This window comes from Haliotis rubra, unplaced genomic scaffold, assembly GCF_003918875.1.
Source record: "Haliotis rubra isolate DU_JTF1 unplaced genomic scaffold, ASM391887v1 Scf730, whole genome shotgun sequence".
Classification (NCBI taxonomy): Eukaryota; Metazoa; Mollusca; class Gastropoda; order Lepetellida; family Haliotidae; genus Haliotis; species Haliotis rubra.
The window spans coordinates 13,995-31,209 of NW_025767447.1; the positions used below are offsets into that span (position 1 = coordinate 13,995).

The following is a 17,215-nucleotide window of genomic DNA, read 5'->3' on the forward strand; positions in this document are numbered from 1 at the left end:
AACATTATTGTTTATACACAACGTATACCCTTTTCATAACAAGCTGCTTCTTGTCTCACACGTGCGTTTTTGAATGCCAGTCTAATCTCCAATCATTTGATTCAAAGTCAAGTCAAAGATGTTTTATTGTATCAAAGATATACAAGTTTACCTAAATGCATTGGGTGAGAAAACACCGATTGGTAGATACAGTGGAAATGATAAATAATATAACAGTCATTTAACAATTGGTGGTAATCAGGACTTTTTAGAGTAAGGTAAATCTGAAATCCCATTCAACAAGTTAGTGCTTAGGTCCATAGCATGTTTTACAAATAAAGGTAATTTAAATATTACATCGGCATCATTCGCTGACAAAATAGAAACAAACCCTATTCTACTCACTCCATCAGCATAGTTACATTTCGGTTTGGTGTTTTTCACACACAATTGCCTCTCAGTTTATTTGAGTGAAGACGAAATATTTATAAAAACAGCTGCTACTGATATGTCAAGTCACGCAGTAACAGTACCAACATGAGGCTGTTCCTGCAGTGCTCTGGTTGACTTGTGTCGACTTTCTAGATAACCAGTCTGACCCAGCTTCTGGTGCAGTGGAGTTCTGAAGATTATGAAACACTTAATCCGACCTGTTCACTCATGACGTCAGATAAGATACTACAGGCCGACCTTATTTTACCTTAGTATCAATCTAAAAAATCACCGACGGTTTATTACATATGACAATTACACGAGTATATGTTTCTAGGATATCATAAGAGCTTCAAGTAAATGTCCCGAGTGAAAATGTTTTATCTTTGCCTGAGGTACAAACTGCGGACAACGTGAGGACGTCACTGAAAATGTTGTTGATTATTATTCAAATATATTCAGTGTTAATAACTATCGTGGATGAACAACACTTTTGTTCTTATGTAAACTTATGAATGAACACAAAACAAATCGGCACTAATATGTCATCCTACAGCGTCACGTGTCATTACCATACCTCACATTACTGGATGAACAACACCACATGACATTCTTTCTGGGATAATCAACATACCCCTTGACATTCTTATATCTCGCATTTCTAGATGAACAATACACAACCTGGGATTCCTATAGCTCGCCCTTTTGCGTGAACAATATGTCACGTGGGATTCCTATAGCTCACCCTTCTGGATGAACAATACACCACCTGGCATTCCTACACCTCTCCCTTCTGGATGAACAATATGCAACCTGGGATTCCTATAGCTCGCCCTTCTAGATGAACAATACACCACCTAGCATCCCTCTGTCTCGCCCTTCTAGATGAACAATACACCACCTGGCATCCCTCTGTCTCGCCCTTCTACATGAACAATATACCACCTAGCATCCCTCTGTCTGGGCCCTTCTAGATGAACAATACACCACCTGCCATCCCTCTGTCTCGCCCTTCTAGATGAACAATACACCACCTGGCATCCCTCTGTCTCGCCCTTCTACATGAACAATACACCACCTAGCATCCCTCTGTCTGGGCCCTTCTAGATGAACAATACACCACCTGCCATCCCTCTGTCTCGCCCTTCTAGATGAGCAATACACCACCTGGCATTCCTACACCTCTCCCTTCTGGATGAACAATACACCACCTGGCATTCCTACACCTCTCCCTTCTGGATGAACAATACACCACCTGGCATCCCTTCCGTCTCGCCCTTCTAGATAAACAATACACCACCTGCCATCCCTCTGTCTCGCCCTTCTAGATGAGCAATACACCACCTGACATTCCTACACCTCACCCTTCTGGATGAACAATACACCACCTGGCATCCCTTCTGTCTCGCCCTTCTAGATGAGCAATACACCACCTGACATTCCTACACCTCACCCTTTTGGATGAACAATACACCACCTGGCATCCCTTCTGTCTCGCCCTTCTAGATCAACAATACACCACCTAGCATCCCTCTGTCTCGCCCTTCTAGATGAACAATACACCACCTGCCATCCCCCTGTCTCGCCCTTCTGGATGAACAATACACCAACTGGCATCCCTTCTGTCTCTCCCTTCTGGATGAACAATACACCACCTGGCATCCCTTCTGTCTCGCCCTTCTAGATGAACAATACACCACCTGCCATCCCTCTGTCTCTCCCTTCTAGATGAACAATATGCAACCTGGGATTCCTATAGTTCGCCCTTCTGGATGAACAATACACCACCTAGCATCCCTCTGCCTCGCCCTTCTAGATGAGCAATACACCACCTGCCATCCCTCTGTCTCGCCCTTCTAGATGAGCAATACACCACCTGACATTCCTACACCTCACCCTTCTGGATGAACAATACACCACCTGGCATCCCTTCTGTCTCTCCCTTCTGGATGAACAATACACCACCTGCCATCCCTCTGTCTCGCCCTTCTAGATGAACAATACACCACCTGGCATCCCTTCTGTCTCTCCCTTCTGGATGAACAATACACCACCTGGCATCCCTTCTGTCTCTCCCTTCTAGATGAACAATATGCAACCTGGGATTCCTATAGTTCGCCCTTCTAGATGAACAATACATCACCTGCCATCCCTCTGTCTCGCCCTTCTAGATGAACAATACACCACCTAGCATCCCTCTGTCTCGCCCTTCTAGATGAACAATACATCACCTGCCATCCCTCTGTCTCGCCCTTCTAGATAAACAATACACCACCTAGCATCCCTCTGCCTCACCCTTCTAGATGAGCAATACACCACCTGGCATTCCTACACCTCTCCCTTCTGGATGAACAATACACCACCTGGCATTCCTACACCTCTCCCTTCTAGATGAACAATACACCACCTGTCATCCCTCTGTCTCGCCCTTCTACATGAACAATACACCACCTGCCATCCCTCTGTCTCGCCCTTCTAGATGAGCAATACACCACCTGACATTCCTACACCTCACCCTTCTGGATGAACAATACACCACCTGGCATCCCTCTGTCTCGCCCTTCTAGATGAGCAATACACCACCTGACATTCCTACACCTCACCCTTCTAGATGAACAATACACCACCTGCCATCCCTCTGTCTCGCCCTTCTAGATGAGCAATACACCACCTGACATTCCTACACCTCACCCTTTTGGATGAACAATACACCACCTGGCACGCCTTCCCCTCTCCCTTCTGGATGAACAATACACCACCTGGCATTCCTACACCTCTCCCTTCTGGATGAACAATACACCACCTGGCATTCCTGCACCTCTCCCTTCTGGATGAACAATACACCACCTGGCACCCCCCTGTCTCGCCCTTCTAGGTGAACAATACACCACCTGCCATCCCTCTGTCTCGCCCTTCTAGATGAACAATACACCACCTGGCATTCCTACACCTCTCACCCTTCTGATGATACACCACCTGGCATTCCTATACTTCTGGATGAACAATACACCACCTGACATTCCTACACCTCTCCCTTCTGGATGAACAATACACCACCTGGCATTCCTACACCCTCCCTTCTGGATGAACAATACACCACCTGGCATTCCTACACCTCTCCCTTCTGGATGAACAATACACCACCTGGCATTCCTACACCTCTCCCTTCTGGATGAACAATACACCACCTGGCATCCCTTCTGTCTCGCCCTTCTAGGTGAACAATACACCACCTGCCATCCCTCTGTCTCGCCCTTCTAGATGAACATACACCACCTGCCATCCCTCTGTCTCGCCCTTCTACATGAACAATACACCACCTGCCATCCCTCTGTCTCGCCCTTCTAGATGAACAATACACCACCTGCCATCCCTCTGTCTCGCCCTTCTAGATGAACAATACACCAACTGCCATCCCTCTGTCTCGCCCTTCTGGATGAACAATACACCACCTGGCATCCCTTCTGTCTCGCCCTTCTGGATGAACAATACACCACATGGCATTCCTATATCTCTCCCTTCTATAGTCCGTTTGGCTCAAAAGAGGACCGATGAATTGCAATCTAACTCGAAAACTAATAAACATAAAATACTCAATGAAACGCTAACCATAATCAAAACATCATACCCACTCTGTGAGGTTTTTGCAGAATTTTTGTCCTAAAAATAAAAAAGTTGTTTAACAATCTATCATTAAAATATTGACACAGTTCACTATTTGTTACGAGGGAGGAGTGCAGAGAAAGGGACAGCCAAGTGTTCGAGAACGGATGGAGACGGCACAGCACAGGTTAATGAATAATAACTTTGTCTGTGAACGTGCTTCTCACATTGAGTATGTTATGTTTATTAGTTATCGAGTTAGATTGCAATTCATTGGTCCACTTTTGAGCCAAACGGACTGTAGATGAACAATACACCACCTGGGATTCCTACACCTCTCCCTTCTAGACGAACAATACACCACCTGACATTCCTATATCTCTCACTTTTAGGTGAACAATACACCATCTGGGATTCCTATAGCTCGCTCTTCTGGGTGAACAATATGCCACCTGGGATTCCTACACCTCTCACTTCTAGGTGAACAATACACCACCTGGGATTCCTACACCCCTACCTTCTAGATGAACAATACACCTACTGGGATTCCTACAGGTCGTCAATATATCCTTACATTGATCAACACAGGCACAAAAACATTTTACTCATTAATATTTCCATCTTCATTATTATGAACAAATGAACACAATTTGAAGTCTAACTTCATCTCTCAGTAACATGTTAGGACTAAGAAAATCCGTCCGAAGTAAATGTATATTATTGTCCTATAATCCTAATGAATTTATTATTATAATTTTTATGCGTTTTGGAACTTCATAAAAAGTACACGCTCTCTTTTTAGTGAATTTTAACATGAATGTAATATCTAGACAGATTGCGAACGTGAATCATGTTTCACACACAAGCCTCGACCTTTCGACCTCCATGTCGTCTGTCTCATCGAACATCACGGCTAAAATATGCAGTGGAATTATTCTGTTGAATGCTACAACAAATGGATAAAAACAAAATACAAATATCAGAATTAAAACCGAATGAAGTTATAGCAATGATATCAGGCTATTACCTTGTTCGAGGAATGTATCCATCAATATCCACATAAAGGAACGATATGTTATTCATCTGCGGCTGGCAAAGAAACCTGTTCTATGTCATGTGTCATTAAACAGTGTAACATGCAAACAAAATGCAAGAAACTAGTGATAGTTTCTCAACTGGTCACCTGATTGTTGCAGGTTTTTCACATTGGTGCATAACTTCATTGGTCACCCAAGATACTACACCTGACAACTATTTGCATAAAGTCCACCATTCTCTGAAAATGCAATTTAGTTAGAAAACAATGAGCAATCAACGTCTTGGTAGGACGTCGCTTTTACCCTGGCACTTTACAACAGAATGTGGGTATATTCAATGTACGTTAGTAAGTCTACATATACAAAAACTACCTTTTGACAAATACACTGTACAAAATATATGTGATTAATCAATCAACGTATTATCGTTTAACCCTTTGATCGATGTTTTGGGTTTTTTTTACTCAGCTGATAATTCCTCTTGCTGCACTTCCATGCACATATTAAAGAAGACATGTAATAAATTTACGACATCAGACCTTGTACTCCAGGCACGAGAAATGCTAAATGGGGACCTTTGTCGGGCAATCTTAGTAAATACTTTGGTTTATTCCATAAAGGGGCCACAGGCCCATTATACAGTTACATAAGTCATATCACGAAAGTGGAAATCTGGAGTGCCATAACACTGTACAAGGTCCATAAACATACACTTGATGGGTTGTACAAGGTTTCTTAATGTAAATGTTACGTTGTTTGAATGCAAGAAACAAAACCTTCGCTAAACGATTTACAATACCTGAATCGTGTGATGTGCAGAGTAATACAAGTTTATCATAAGAAGCGTGAGATGAGTACAATAGAACTCAGGCAAAATTGTATGTCTGAGATTAAGTAAACAGGACATTCCAACAAATGTGATAATCTGTCTCAGTTACAGGTATAACACAAAATGGACATAATTGTCAGATTTTCTTCCAGACTCTATCATTAACTGATGGCCCGAACAGCGAAATATACACAGAGCCTTACGATAAGCTGGTACATCCAGACAAGTTAAATATACATCTCTCTCAAAAGAAAGTTTAATGTCTCAATATAAATTCAGTTTAGGAGAAGAATGAATACGTGTAAACCAAGTTTGTGTATCTATATCAATACATCTATATTTCTAAAGGTTCCTATAAACGATGAAAGGTCGAAGTCTAGTTGTTTTTTCCATACATATCCAAAACCATACTTGTCTAATAGCTATTTTACTTGCAACGCACAACAAGGTATTCCAATTTCTGCTAGTCTATATTGATAAAGATAATCATTTGATAAGATAATATTGTCATTCTGTTGAATCAACCGTACCCAAAAACTTAAAATTCTTACAAATTGATTTACTTTCAGTGAATAACGACCTAATTCAACACGAGCTAAAATATTTGGATGCAATATTTCCTTTAAGAATTTATCATGTACATTAAGAATATCTTGAGAAGGATGAAAACCCCAAATTTCCGTAGCATGCATCAATATAGGTAATATCTTCACATCGAAAATGTTTAATAGCACATCTAATGACAAATGAGTAAACATATGGATTCCACTTTTTAAAGAAAACAAAGCTTTCAAAGCTTGCTGCGATAAAATCTTTTGGGTTACAAACCAGCTTCCAGATGATGACAAATGAATACCAAGATATTCATAAGTGGGTACAATGTCAAGAGGTGAACCATCTAAACTAAAACGTTCATATTTGCGAAGTCGCCCAGCCTTCCTGAACTTAATTATCTTACTTTTGTCAGTGTTTATTTTAAGTTTCCATCTATTACAATATAAAAGTAGTTTATCTAGACGTTTCTGTAACCCGTGGACAGCCATATCGAATAAAGCGATATCATCCGCAAAAAGCAAAATAAACAATTCTATGACACCTAAGTTGACACATCGCTGACCATCTGAGCCCATGAAATCGACAATATCGTTAATGAAAACAGAAAGGGAGACAACTGGCAGCCACCTGATGAACACTCAAAGAATGGAGTATACCCATCATTAAAGAAATACAAGCTTTGACATCTTCATACATATTCTTTAGAATCCTAAAATATTCTACCTTTAACGTTCCTGTCCAAAGTTTGAACAAGAGACTATCTCGACACACCCGAGTCATATAATGACTTTAAGTCTATAAATGCACAGTAAAAACGTGATTTGTGCAATAAAAGATATTTAGTGGTGTTACCACTAATTCTGCCTGTTATGAATTCATTTATTGACCATCAAGTGAATGATGACAAACAAACAGCTTTAGGTTTATACCACCTAACATGGGTTACAGCAATGGAGTAGTAATCGCTGTACTGCATGCAAATTTAATGGCCTGAAAAAACTGAGGGGTCGGCGCTGTTTTGAGGATAGGAACGAAAGTTCATTGTTGCATAAGAAGTACACATAAGCAATTGCTGTGCACTAACGTTAAAAACTGTATACATGTATACCTCACCACCTAAGTACATTTGTAGAGTTTTCTGACAATGGATAGCCCATGCTTGTCGTAAGAGGCGACTAACGGGTTCGGGTGCTCGGGTTCGATGGCTTGGTTGACACATGTCATCGGTTCCCAATTGCGCAGATCGATGCTCATGCTGTTGATCACTAGATTGTCAGGTCCAGACTCGATTATTTACAGACCGCTGCCAATATTGGAATATTGCTGAATGCGGCGTAAAACTAAACTCACTCACTCACTCTGGCAATGGCAATGTGGGGTTGATTTACAATATAGAACAAACTTTATAGAGAACAACTTCTTTATTCCGTGAGTGCGACGTTTCGATACATATTCTTCTAACGTTGTCAAGCAGGAATGGGGATGATTTAGTTTACGAATTAAGATAAATCAAATGTGGGTGTTTTTATATGATAGGTTAATAGACATCATATTGTTAAATGACATGAGTAAATATGGAGGTAAAAAACACAAAAATAGGATCAAATTGGACCAGTCATCATACCATCCACGTATCAGAAAATCCGAAAAAGCTTTAAACACTGCTGGGGTATTTTATTATTATATTTTATCGTTAATCGCTAGGGATCAGTGCCCCTTTAAGATCCGTTTTGTTGGGGCTACTAGTGCGATCTTACCTTAAAGTGTTCAAAGAGGGATTGCGACAACTCTGCGGTATTTGCAAGTGTATATTGATTGGTCAGTTTGAACGAGGTGAGATCAATCTGACTCATTCGTTGTGATAAATTAAATTTCTTAATCACTCTTACCATACCGACTGTTATTAATAAAATAACGTATTAAACTGCATTCGTCATGAAATCGGTATTCTCGATTTCGACCATGTCCTAAAATTATCAAGTACAACATGAAACTGTATCGGCAAAAACATCGATTTTTGATAAGCCATTTGCCAAATGCTCACCTTTATCACCTGGTCGTGTAAATAAGAGCAACCAGCAAGAACTGACAAATGGTGTCGTAATTTATCCAGACGGTTAACGTGGCTGTACTCCATAGTGACTCATGCAAGATTTAAAGCTCAATAACCGTAGGTATTTTTAGACGTGAACTAAAGTCATGAAATGTATTTGACTACCTTATGTAACGGGGACATGTGTGTTCCACATGGTGGAAACAATAGATTTCTAATGGGCTGGCGGTTCTACGTCAACATTGGACTGATACATGGATGTCACTATAGACGTACATGTATACACACTTAACTTGAGACACAGCAACTGGAGGCTGCTTATGATCCCCAACTACACCTGTATATTGGAGACAGGTTGTACCTACTTTTGCTGCTTCATCTGATACATTGCCTGATATGAATTTCACTGGGGATTATTATTACAATTCTAGGTCCGACTGACATTAACAGGACAAGATCAGATGGACAACACTTCCTTTTTGTGATTCTTTAACCTTCACTTGACAGTCACAATAAGAAATTAGAATGTTGACATGACAATCTGCTCTTCAAATTAATAAAGATCATTACAAATGTATGGTTAATAACGAACTGATATATGAGATTTCCCTGACCCACTAAATCATAGCTTCCTCCAACACAGCATGGCCTGCACTCACCTGTATTTGGGCGAGATCAAGGAGTTCCCTCCCGCTCAAGTAACGTCAGGTAAATTCCAGGTATTCCAGACAGTGATTACAAAGTCGTGACAACGAATGAATCAGGATGAAGTAACCTTTCCATTGTAATGACCCAGCATTGACCGTCTAACTCCACTATACAGGATATCACCTGGCTATTAACACTTGGGAGTTACCTGTAGTTTCCTGTATCGCCGCCCAGTTACCTGTACAAGGCCCGACCTAGATTGGTCATTTATCCATAGCAGAATGCACAGCCACGGATAGTACTCACAAGGTTTTAGATAACCCCTTAACTAGCTTGTATTACAGCCTTTGTTTGCAGTTAGATATTTGTTTCTTTACTAATCCACAGTCTGGCTTTAAAACAAACATATGGTGTTTGTGCACATGAGTCTAAGAAGAAATGTATGACATGTTCTGTCAATCAAATACTGTTTCATATCAACGTAGAGTAGCACTTGTCGTTTATAACTACGGGGAATGTTAGACACAATGCACTTCATACTCTCGCAACCGTTTATCATTACTGTCAGGGTCGTGTCCATCATAGACTTGCTTCTTGTCAGCTGGCGTAGAGAGAACTTTTACTGAGAAGAACCTTGTGTAATCTCTGTTGTTAGATTCCTGTACATATAAGATAAGATAAGATAAGATGAGATAATTCTTTATTGTCCCAAGGGAAATTTGTTTTGCATTATGCGTTCTCCAGTTTTACTTTCATAAAGCAGCCATACATAACATTGCAAGTGGTAATCATGAAATAATCAGGATATAAATACATCAATTTAGTACACAATAACAGATGTTGAATAGAATTTTGACAGTTAAAAGACAAGTCATTCACAGAATTTGTTGTTAATGAATCTAATACTAGCTGGAACAAAGTGGCGAACCCTGTTTGTTCTAAAAGTCGGCATACGCAGCCTGCGTCCAGAATGTAATGATGAATATTCAGAAAAGAGTATGTGAGTAGGATCACTTAAAATTTTGTTTGCCTTTTTTGACATTTGCTGCTCATAACAACTGCCGATACTTTCGAAAGGAAGCCCAATGATTTTAGACGCAGTGTTTACGATTTTTGAAAGTTTGTTTTTATTCTGAACAGACAGGTCCCCGAATCAACTCAAGAAATTAAAGTTTATGACACTGAATAAAGGTTTTGTAAAATAACATCATGATAGTTTGTTCGATTTTAAAATGTTTCAACTTCCACAAAAAATGCAAGCGTTGCTGTCCTTTTTTATATATTTTCTCAGTGTTTTCGTTCCAGGAGAGTTTCGAATCTAAGACAGTACCCAAATAATTGTATTCAGTTACTCTTTCGATTTCATTATCTTTAATAGTTACAGCATTTATTGTTGACTTAGCTTTCCTAAAATCTATGATCATTTCTTTGTTTTTTGGCACATTCAAAAATAAAAAAATTGATTTACACCATTCTACAAATTTAGAAAGGTCAGCTCTGTAACTAAGTTCTGATTCCCTAATAAGGCCTACCAATGCAGCATCATCCGTGAATTTGACTGTAAAACATGTTTCTGTGTTGGATTCAGAGTCATTGGTGTACAATACAAACAAAATTGGTGAAATGACGCAACCTTGTGGAGCGCCAGTTGATGTATTTACAATTGATGATTTCACATTATTAACCTGTACAAATTGTTGTCTGTTAACTAGAAAAGAATTAATCTATTGATTATGTTAGAATTAACATTCATTTTGAAAAGTTTATCAATTAACAAATGAGGTTGAATAGTATTAAAGGCAGATGAAAAATCAACAAACATTATTCTCACATAAGTACCATAGTTTTCTAAATGCTTATAGACATTGTTTAACAGAGTGATTGTTGTATCATCTACCCCACGCCTTGTTCTGTATGCAAATTGTAATGGGTCAGGAACATGGCTGACGTCTTTCAACAATGAGATCTTAACAATACGTTCCAAACATTTCATGGCAATAGAGGTTACGGCCACTGGTCTCAATTCATTATTAACAGAGGGATTTTTCTTTTTTGGCAATGGAATAATTTTATAGGTTTTCCAAAGAATGGAAACACTGTGAGAATTAATTGATATCTGAAATAGCTTTTGAAAAATAGCACACGTCCATTCACGACACACGTGATGCAGCGGTACTTCATTAAAATATAGATTATATTGTATATGTGTATATACTGACAGTGACATATATGTGTGTGTATGTTAGGAGCAGTGTTAGATGTGATTTTAGAAACGTCATGTCACCCGCTGAAGTTGCATCTGTGTAGATACTGACAGTGACATATGTGTACCTGTATGTTAGGAGCAGTGTCAGATGTAATGTCTGACTTATCAAGTCACCTGCTGAAGTTGCATCTGTGTAGATACTGACAGTGACATGTGTGTGTGTGTGTGTGTGTGTGTGTGTGTGTGTGTGATGTAATGTGTGACTTATGTGTGTGTGTGTGTGTGTGTGTGTGTGTGTGTGTGTGTGTGTGTGTGTGTGTGTGTGTGTGTGTGTGTGTGTGTGTGTGTGTGTGTGTGTGTGTGTGTGTGTGTGTGCATATTAGGAGCAGTGTCAGATGTCGGACTAGTTTCTGAGAGCACAGTTCGTGATATCATTTGGCAGTCGCCTGATAAAAGTTGTAGTTTAGACCCCATTCCAGCCTCTATCACAAAGCAACACATTGCTGAATTGGCTTCTGTGATAACTGCTATGGTCAATATATATCTCTCTCTACTGGCTTTGTTTCACAAAGATTCAGGGAGGCAATTGTTATACCCCATCTGGAGAAGACTGGACTTGACTCAAACAATATGAAGAATTTTCGTCCCGTGTCGAATCTGCCTTTTGTGTCCAAGGTACTAGAAAAAGCTGTTCTGAGACAACTGTTGGCGCATCTCAGTACAGCAGGGCTTCAGGAAATACATCAATCCGCTTAGGCAGAATCATAGCACCGAAACTGCTCTACTTAGTGTTGTCAACAACCTACTACTATAGTCTGATGAAAGGCAAGTCTCTTTGATGGCTCTATTGGATCTGAGCTCGGCTTTCGATACGCTGGACCATTCAATTCTATTAAAACGGATGGCAATAACATATGGCATTCGAAGTACAGTTATAGCATGGTTTAAATCTTATGTCAGTCGACGTACACAGAGAGTTGAAACTGATTCCATGCAGTCCAACCCCAGTTCCCTCACGTATGGAGCTCCAAAGGGCTCTGTCCTGGAACCAGTGTAGTTTACACTATATGTACAGCCACTCTCAGATGTCATCTCTTACCATGACTGTGAACTCGAGAAATATGCAGACGACACCGAAAAGTCAAAAAGTGCTCTTCCTCAGGATTTCGGTGCTGTCAAACATGACATCCAATCATGCTTTGACGATGTTTTGGAATGGATGCTCAGTAATAAACTGAAAGTGAACACTGACAAAATAGAACTTATGCCAGTTGGTGCACCTAACCGTCTAAACCTCATCAAGGATGAGTCAGCTGTTATAGGAGAGAGTGATATTCCCTTCCAACCTTGTGTGAAGTATCTGGGGGTGCACTTAGATAAATCACTAACTCTCTTTAGTTTCTTGCTCGTGTTGCACCGACTTGCTTCTATAAGACCGTATCTCACTGAAGACGCAGCAGCCAGTCTTGTAAGTTGCTTTATTACTTCAAGGCTGGACTACTGCAATTCAGTTTTCTTTGGACTCCCTCTTGACGAGATTGCTCGTCTTGTGATGAAGAGACGGAAGTACACTCATGTGACTGCCATGCTGCAGCATCTACATTGTCTGCCTATCACGCTCCGGTGCAAATACAAGATTGCAACACTTGTGTTTCGCCATTTGCATGGTTCACTACCGCCATACCTGTCCAGAGAGCTCTCTACTTACAAGGCTCCACGAACTCTCCGCTCTTCCAGTGAGAAACTGTTAAAAATCCCAAAGTATAAGTCAGCAGTCAAATACAGTGCGCCCTCAGTTTAGAATGCACTCCCAAATGAACTCCGCAATTCCCCTTCTGTTAGTTCATTCAAAATCGATTTTAAGAAATAATCATTTAAACAAGCTTTCCTTGATTGTGTACTTTTCCGTCCCTTTTTTGTGAGAGAAATGCGCAAAGAGTGCTTTCGGAGATTAGCGCTATATAATTGCTATCCATTATTGTTTTTTACAGATTAAAGCTGAAAATGCAGCAGAGAGGGTTCGAGTGATCCTGTCACAGTCAGGCTGGTAAGGCTCATCATCAGCTCAGGGCCCTTGCCCTTTCTACACGCAGCCCAGACAGCGAAAGGGACTTCTCCCAGTAAACACTGCCTAGTCGAACCCACCAAGAACGTTCCGGAGAATATGAAGGCTCCCCCACATTGCAGCCTTCTGCATTACCCTGAGTGTCAGAATGGTTGTGCTCCTGGTGGAGAACCAGGGCACTCTCCTGATCTGCGCCAAGAGATCAGGAGGTACCAAACCAAGGGCACAGAGAACAATGAGGAGCCTGACGACAGTGTACTTGGGATGCAAGCGAGACATTTCCATATCTGTTATGCTTTTCCTGAATCTTGCCAACGACATTGCTGTCAAAAGGGACAGAAAATTCAATGATATAAATAAATTCATTGGCTATATCAAAAAGGACAAGATCAGGTTTGTTGGCAGGAATTCTTCTGAGGCTTTATATGGGCCTATTCCACAGAAGTTTAAAAGCGTCATTTTCCATGACGCCCTGGACATGTTCAGGGTCGTACCATGGATGGACCTCGGAGTCAAAACCACAGACATGGCGGAGACGGTAGTAAAAGCAGCGAGCCATGCCATCATGTCTTTTCAGATATGCTGTTTGTGTTGGACAGTCTCTGTGAATTCATTGCACAATCGACATTTCATATTGATATTATTATTATTATTGATGTCAGACTTACACCGTTATCAAGCAAGTGATGACGCTTGCTTGTTAGTACCTACACCGAAACGTCGCAGTCATTGCAATAAACAAGTTGACTATCCATAGAACTTGGTTTCCTTTCATCTATACAACTTCTAAAATGCCTCTCAACGAAATGTCAGACTTGTCATGTCACCTGCAGAAGTTGTATCTGTATGAATATACTGACAGTGACATATGTGTGTGTATATTAGGAGCAGTGTTGCTCAACCAACTACTCTTTTCAATCTACTGAAACGTAATCTTACATGAGCACACCTAACATCGATCGTCAGAGAGTATCAACCAGTAAAGTAAACACGCTTATCAATGTCTGATATGTGCAAAGACGGAAGTACTGTTATAAGTGTCGCCCAATCTCAGTCCCTGTCACAAGCAGATAGAGAAAGTCATGGGCCATACTTTAATCAACCGCTCTAAAAATAGGGTGTATATTTGCGAGATAGAACATTTTGGGCGTGTACATCTGCGTTCCAACAGAAGAGAGTCGTGAACGCATGTTATGATGCACTTATGTGTTGTCTACATATTAAACCAGCATATTACTCTGATTACTTATTTAATGTAAGGATATATTCAATAATAATGATTTAAATGGTCCTGGACATAGGAGTGTTTGAAGGAGAGTATGAATATAGCAAGAGGTTGTGTGAATATAGAAAAAATAAGACTCATTCAAATCCCTGTTTTATCACGATGCAGGTCCATCCTGAATCTGTACACTCTGTCACTCTGTGAGTCTAAGTGAGTATGTATGTATGTATGTATGTATGTATGTATGTATGTATGTATGTATGTATGTATGTATGTATGTATGTATGTATGTATGTATGTATGTATGTATGTATGTATGTATGTATGTATGTATGTATGTATGTATGTATGTATGTATGTATGTATGTATGTATGTATGTATGTATGTATGTATGTATGTATGATTATTGATCAATTTTTTTGTATTCACTATTATATGTATTGTCAAGAAAGACGTCTTAATTTCACAAATATATAAAACAATTTAGAAGAATGCCCGGTCTTAACCACTGTCAGAAATTGATTCCCTTTGGTTTAAAGGGCAAAATAGTTGTGAATATCATTCGAATGCACCAGTGAAAGTCAGTGATGACACCAGATGTTTGTGATAAGGGTAAGCACGTCCTTCTCACTGGTAGCACCTTCCATGTGACGACGGTCTTTAAACAAACCAGACAATCAGGTGATTGATAGACCGGAACATGAAATTGTTGATTTTGACACCATTACTTTGTCAGAGTGCAGTCCACACCGCAAAAGTTTCACATATTTATAGATACTTCTGTTTTACGTAAAACCATTGCCTACTGCCCACTGTCAGTTCAAAGATATTCAAGATGCTCCGTTATACATCTTTGAGTGTTGGTTCACTGTGTGTGGTTTTACATAATAGCGTAGAAATGTGTCGCCCTATATTTTGAAAAGCAAACAAACCTTTCTATAAGAGCACACAAAAGCAATAAAAGCGAGAGATTTAAATGAGTTTAATCTAAAGTAATATTCCAGGCATATCACGGTTAAGGACTCCTTGAATCGAACCTCTGTCTTGTCAATGCGACGAGCTAACACTGTTACCACTAGGCCACACAGGGGAGGTAAGTGAGTGTCACCACACCTGCATCACGATGTTCTATAGAGACTAGAACCTGGATCAGACAAACCAGTGACTGACAACCAAAGCATTTAGAATCGATTCTATTTCCTTGTTCCAGACGATGACCTCAAGGGCTGAAAATCTGAACCAAATCATTGAGGACATAATATAATCCACTTCCGACCTGGCAGTGGTAAAGCAAACATTGGGTATCGTGACTAACAGACTGGGTACATTTGCATCCCACATTAAGTCAATATTTGTCATGAATATGACCTGTGACGGCGTTCTATAATCCTCCATAGAAACAATAAAATGCTCTATGGGCGGGTGTTGACGGAGGTACACGATCCGTATATCCCCGAGTCACGCACACCCGGGCTATTATGATGGCGACTGAATATCAGTGTATTTTCAGCATGTTAAGATAATAAACTGGTTTCTGAAGGTGCAATAAATATCCTGGGAGTTAAAACGAGGATTCAAACCTCAAACCTGAGTAGCCCCGTTGTTAGGTAATAACAAGTGTCGTGACGCAGCAGATACGTGATTAGTAAATTCATGAATAGTTTTAACGAATTACAATAGTTTCAGAAAAGACATATTTTCATGATCTGAAAATCAAGTGTCATTCGTGTATCCATTTTACTTTTAAAATGATAAAGAATACGTACTTCTGCCTAATGTCTGTTACAGATCAACCAATCTCTGAAAGTATTTTACATACCTCAAACGGTAAGTCCAACCTAAAGCATTGGGACTACTCCTGCTTGTGTCAAAGTCCTACAGAAATGTACAGCACAGGTTTCTTCATTAATTTCACAATCAACTGTCGATGACGTGCTCTCGTGTCATATACTGCCATAAACAGCTTTATGGCATGTGAAATGAGTGTTTTAATGTTGTAACTTACAGGACTGTAGACCCGGTCATAAATCCTATTTGTAACAGGAAACCCGAGACCCAATACCGGGTATTGCAACTGCACGAAGGACCCCGCCCTGCCCAGGTGATTGATGGCCGTGCCCTACATTGGGTACTGATATCAACACGTTGAAGGGGTGTTTATAAAAACACAAGCCTTTGAGTGTGTACTTGTGACACGTTGTGTGATTACATGACAGAGGCTATGTTAATGTAATGTAACTGTACTCATTTATCAGGAAGTGAGGGAGTGACTGAGTTTTAAAGCCGATTTGAACAATATTCTAGTGATATCACGGCGTGTTAAGTTAGTGCTGGAGGAAAGCCCGAACTGATACAGGTCTTAGACCTTTACCACGGGTATGGAGGTGAAACCTGTGAACTCGTGTATGGAGGTGAAATCCATAAACTCGTGTATGGAGGTGAGATCCATAAACTCGTGTATAGAGGTGAGATCCATAAACTCGTGTATAGAGGTGAAACCCGTGAACTCGTGTATGGAGGTGAAATCCATGAACTCGTGTATGGAGGTGAAACCTGTGAACTCGTGTATGGAGGTGAAATCC

At 40.3% G+C, this 17,215-nt stretch overlaps 1 protein-coding gene across 1 annotated transcript in view; it reads right to left on the minus strand.

Moving 5' to 3' along the window:
- The window catches only part of LOC124259645 (protocadherin gamma-A10-like), a gene marked incomplete at its 3' end in the record, with an annotated part of 29,428 nt that extends 12,702 nt beyond the window's left edge, over positions 1-16,726 (minus strand). Inside the window, exon 1 of the mRNA XM_046693817.1 lies at positions 16,639-16,726. Coding sequence (XP_046549773.1) covers positions 16,639-16,658 — 20 coding nt within the window. The remainder of the gene's footprint in view (positions 1-16,638) is intronic.
- Positions 16,727-17,215: the final 489 nt, after the last annotated feature.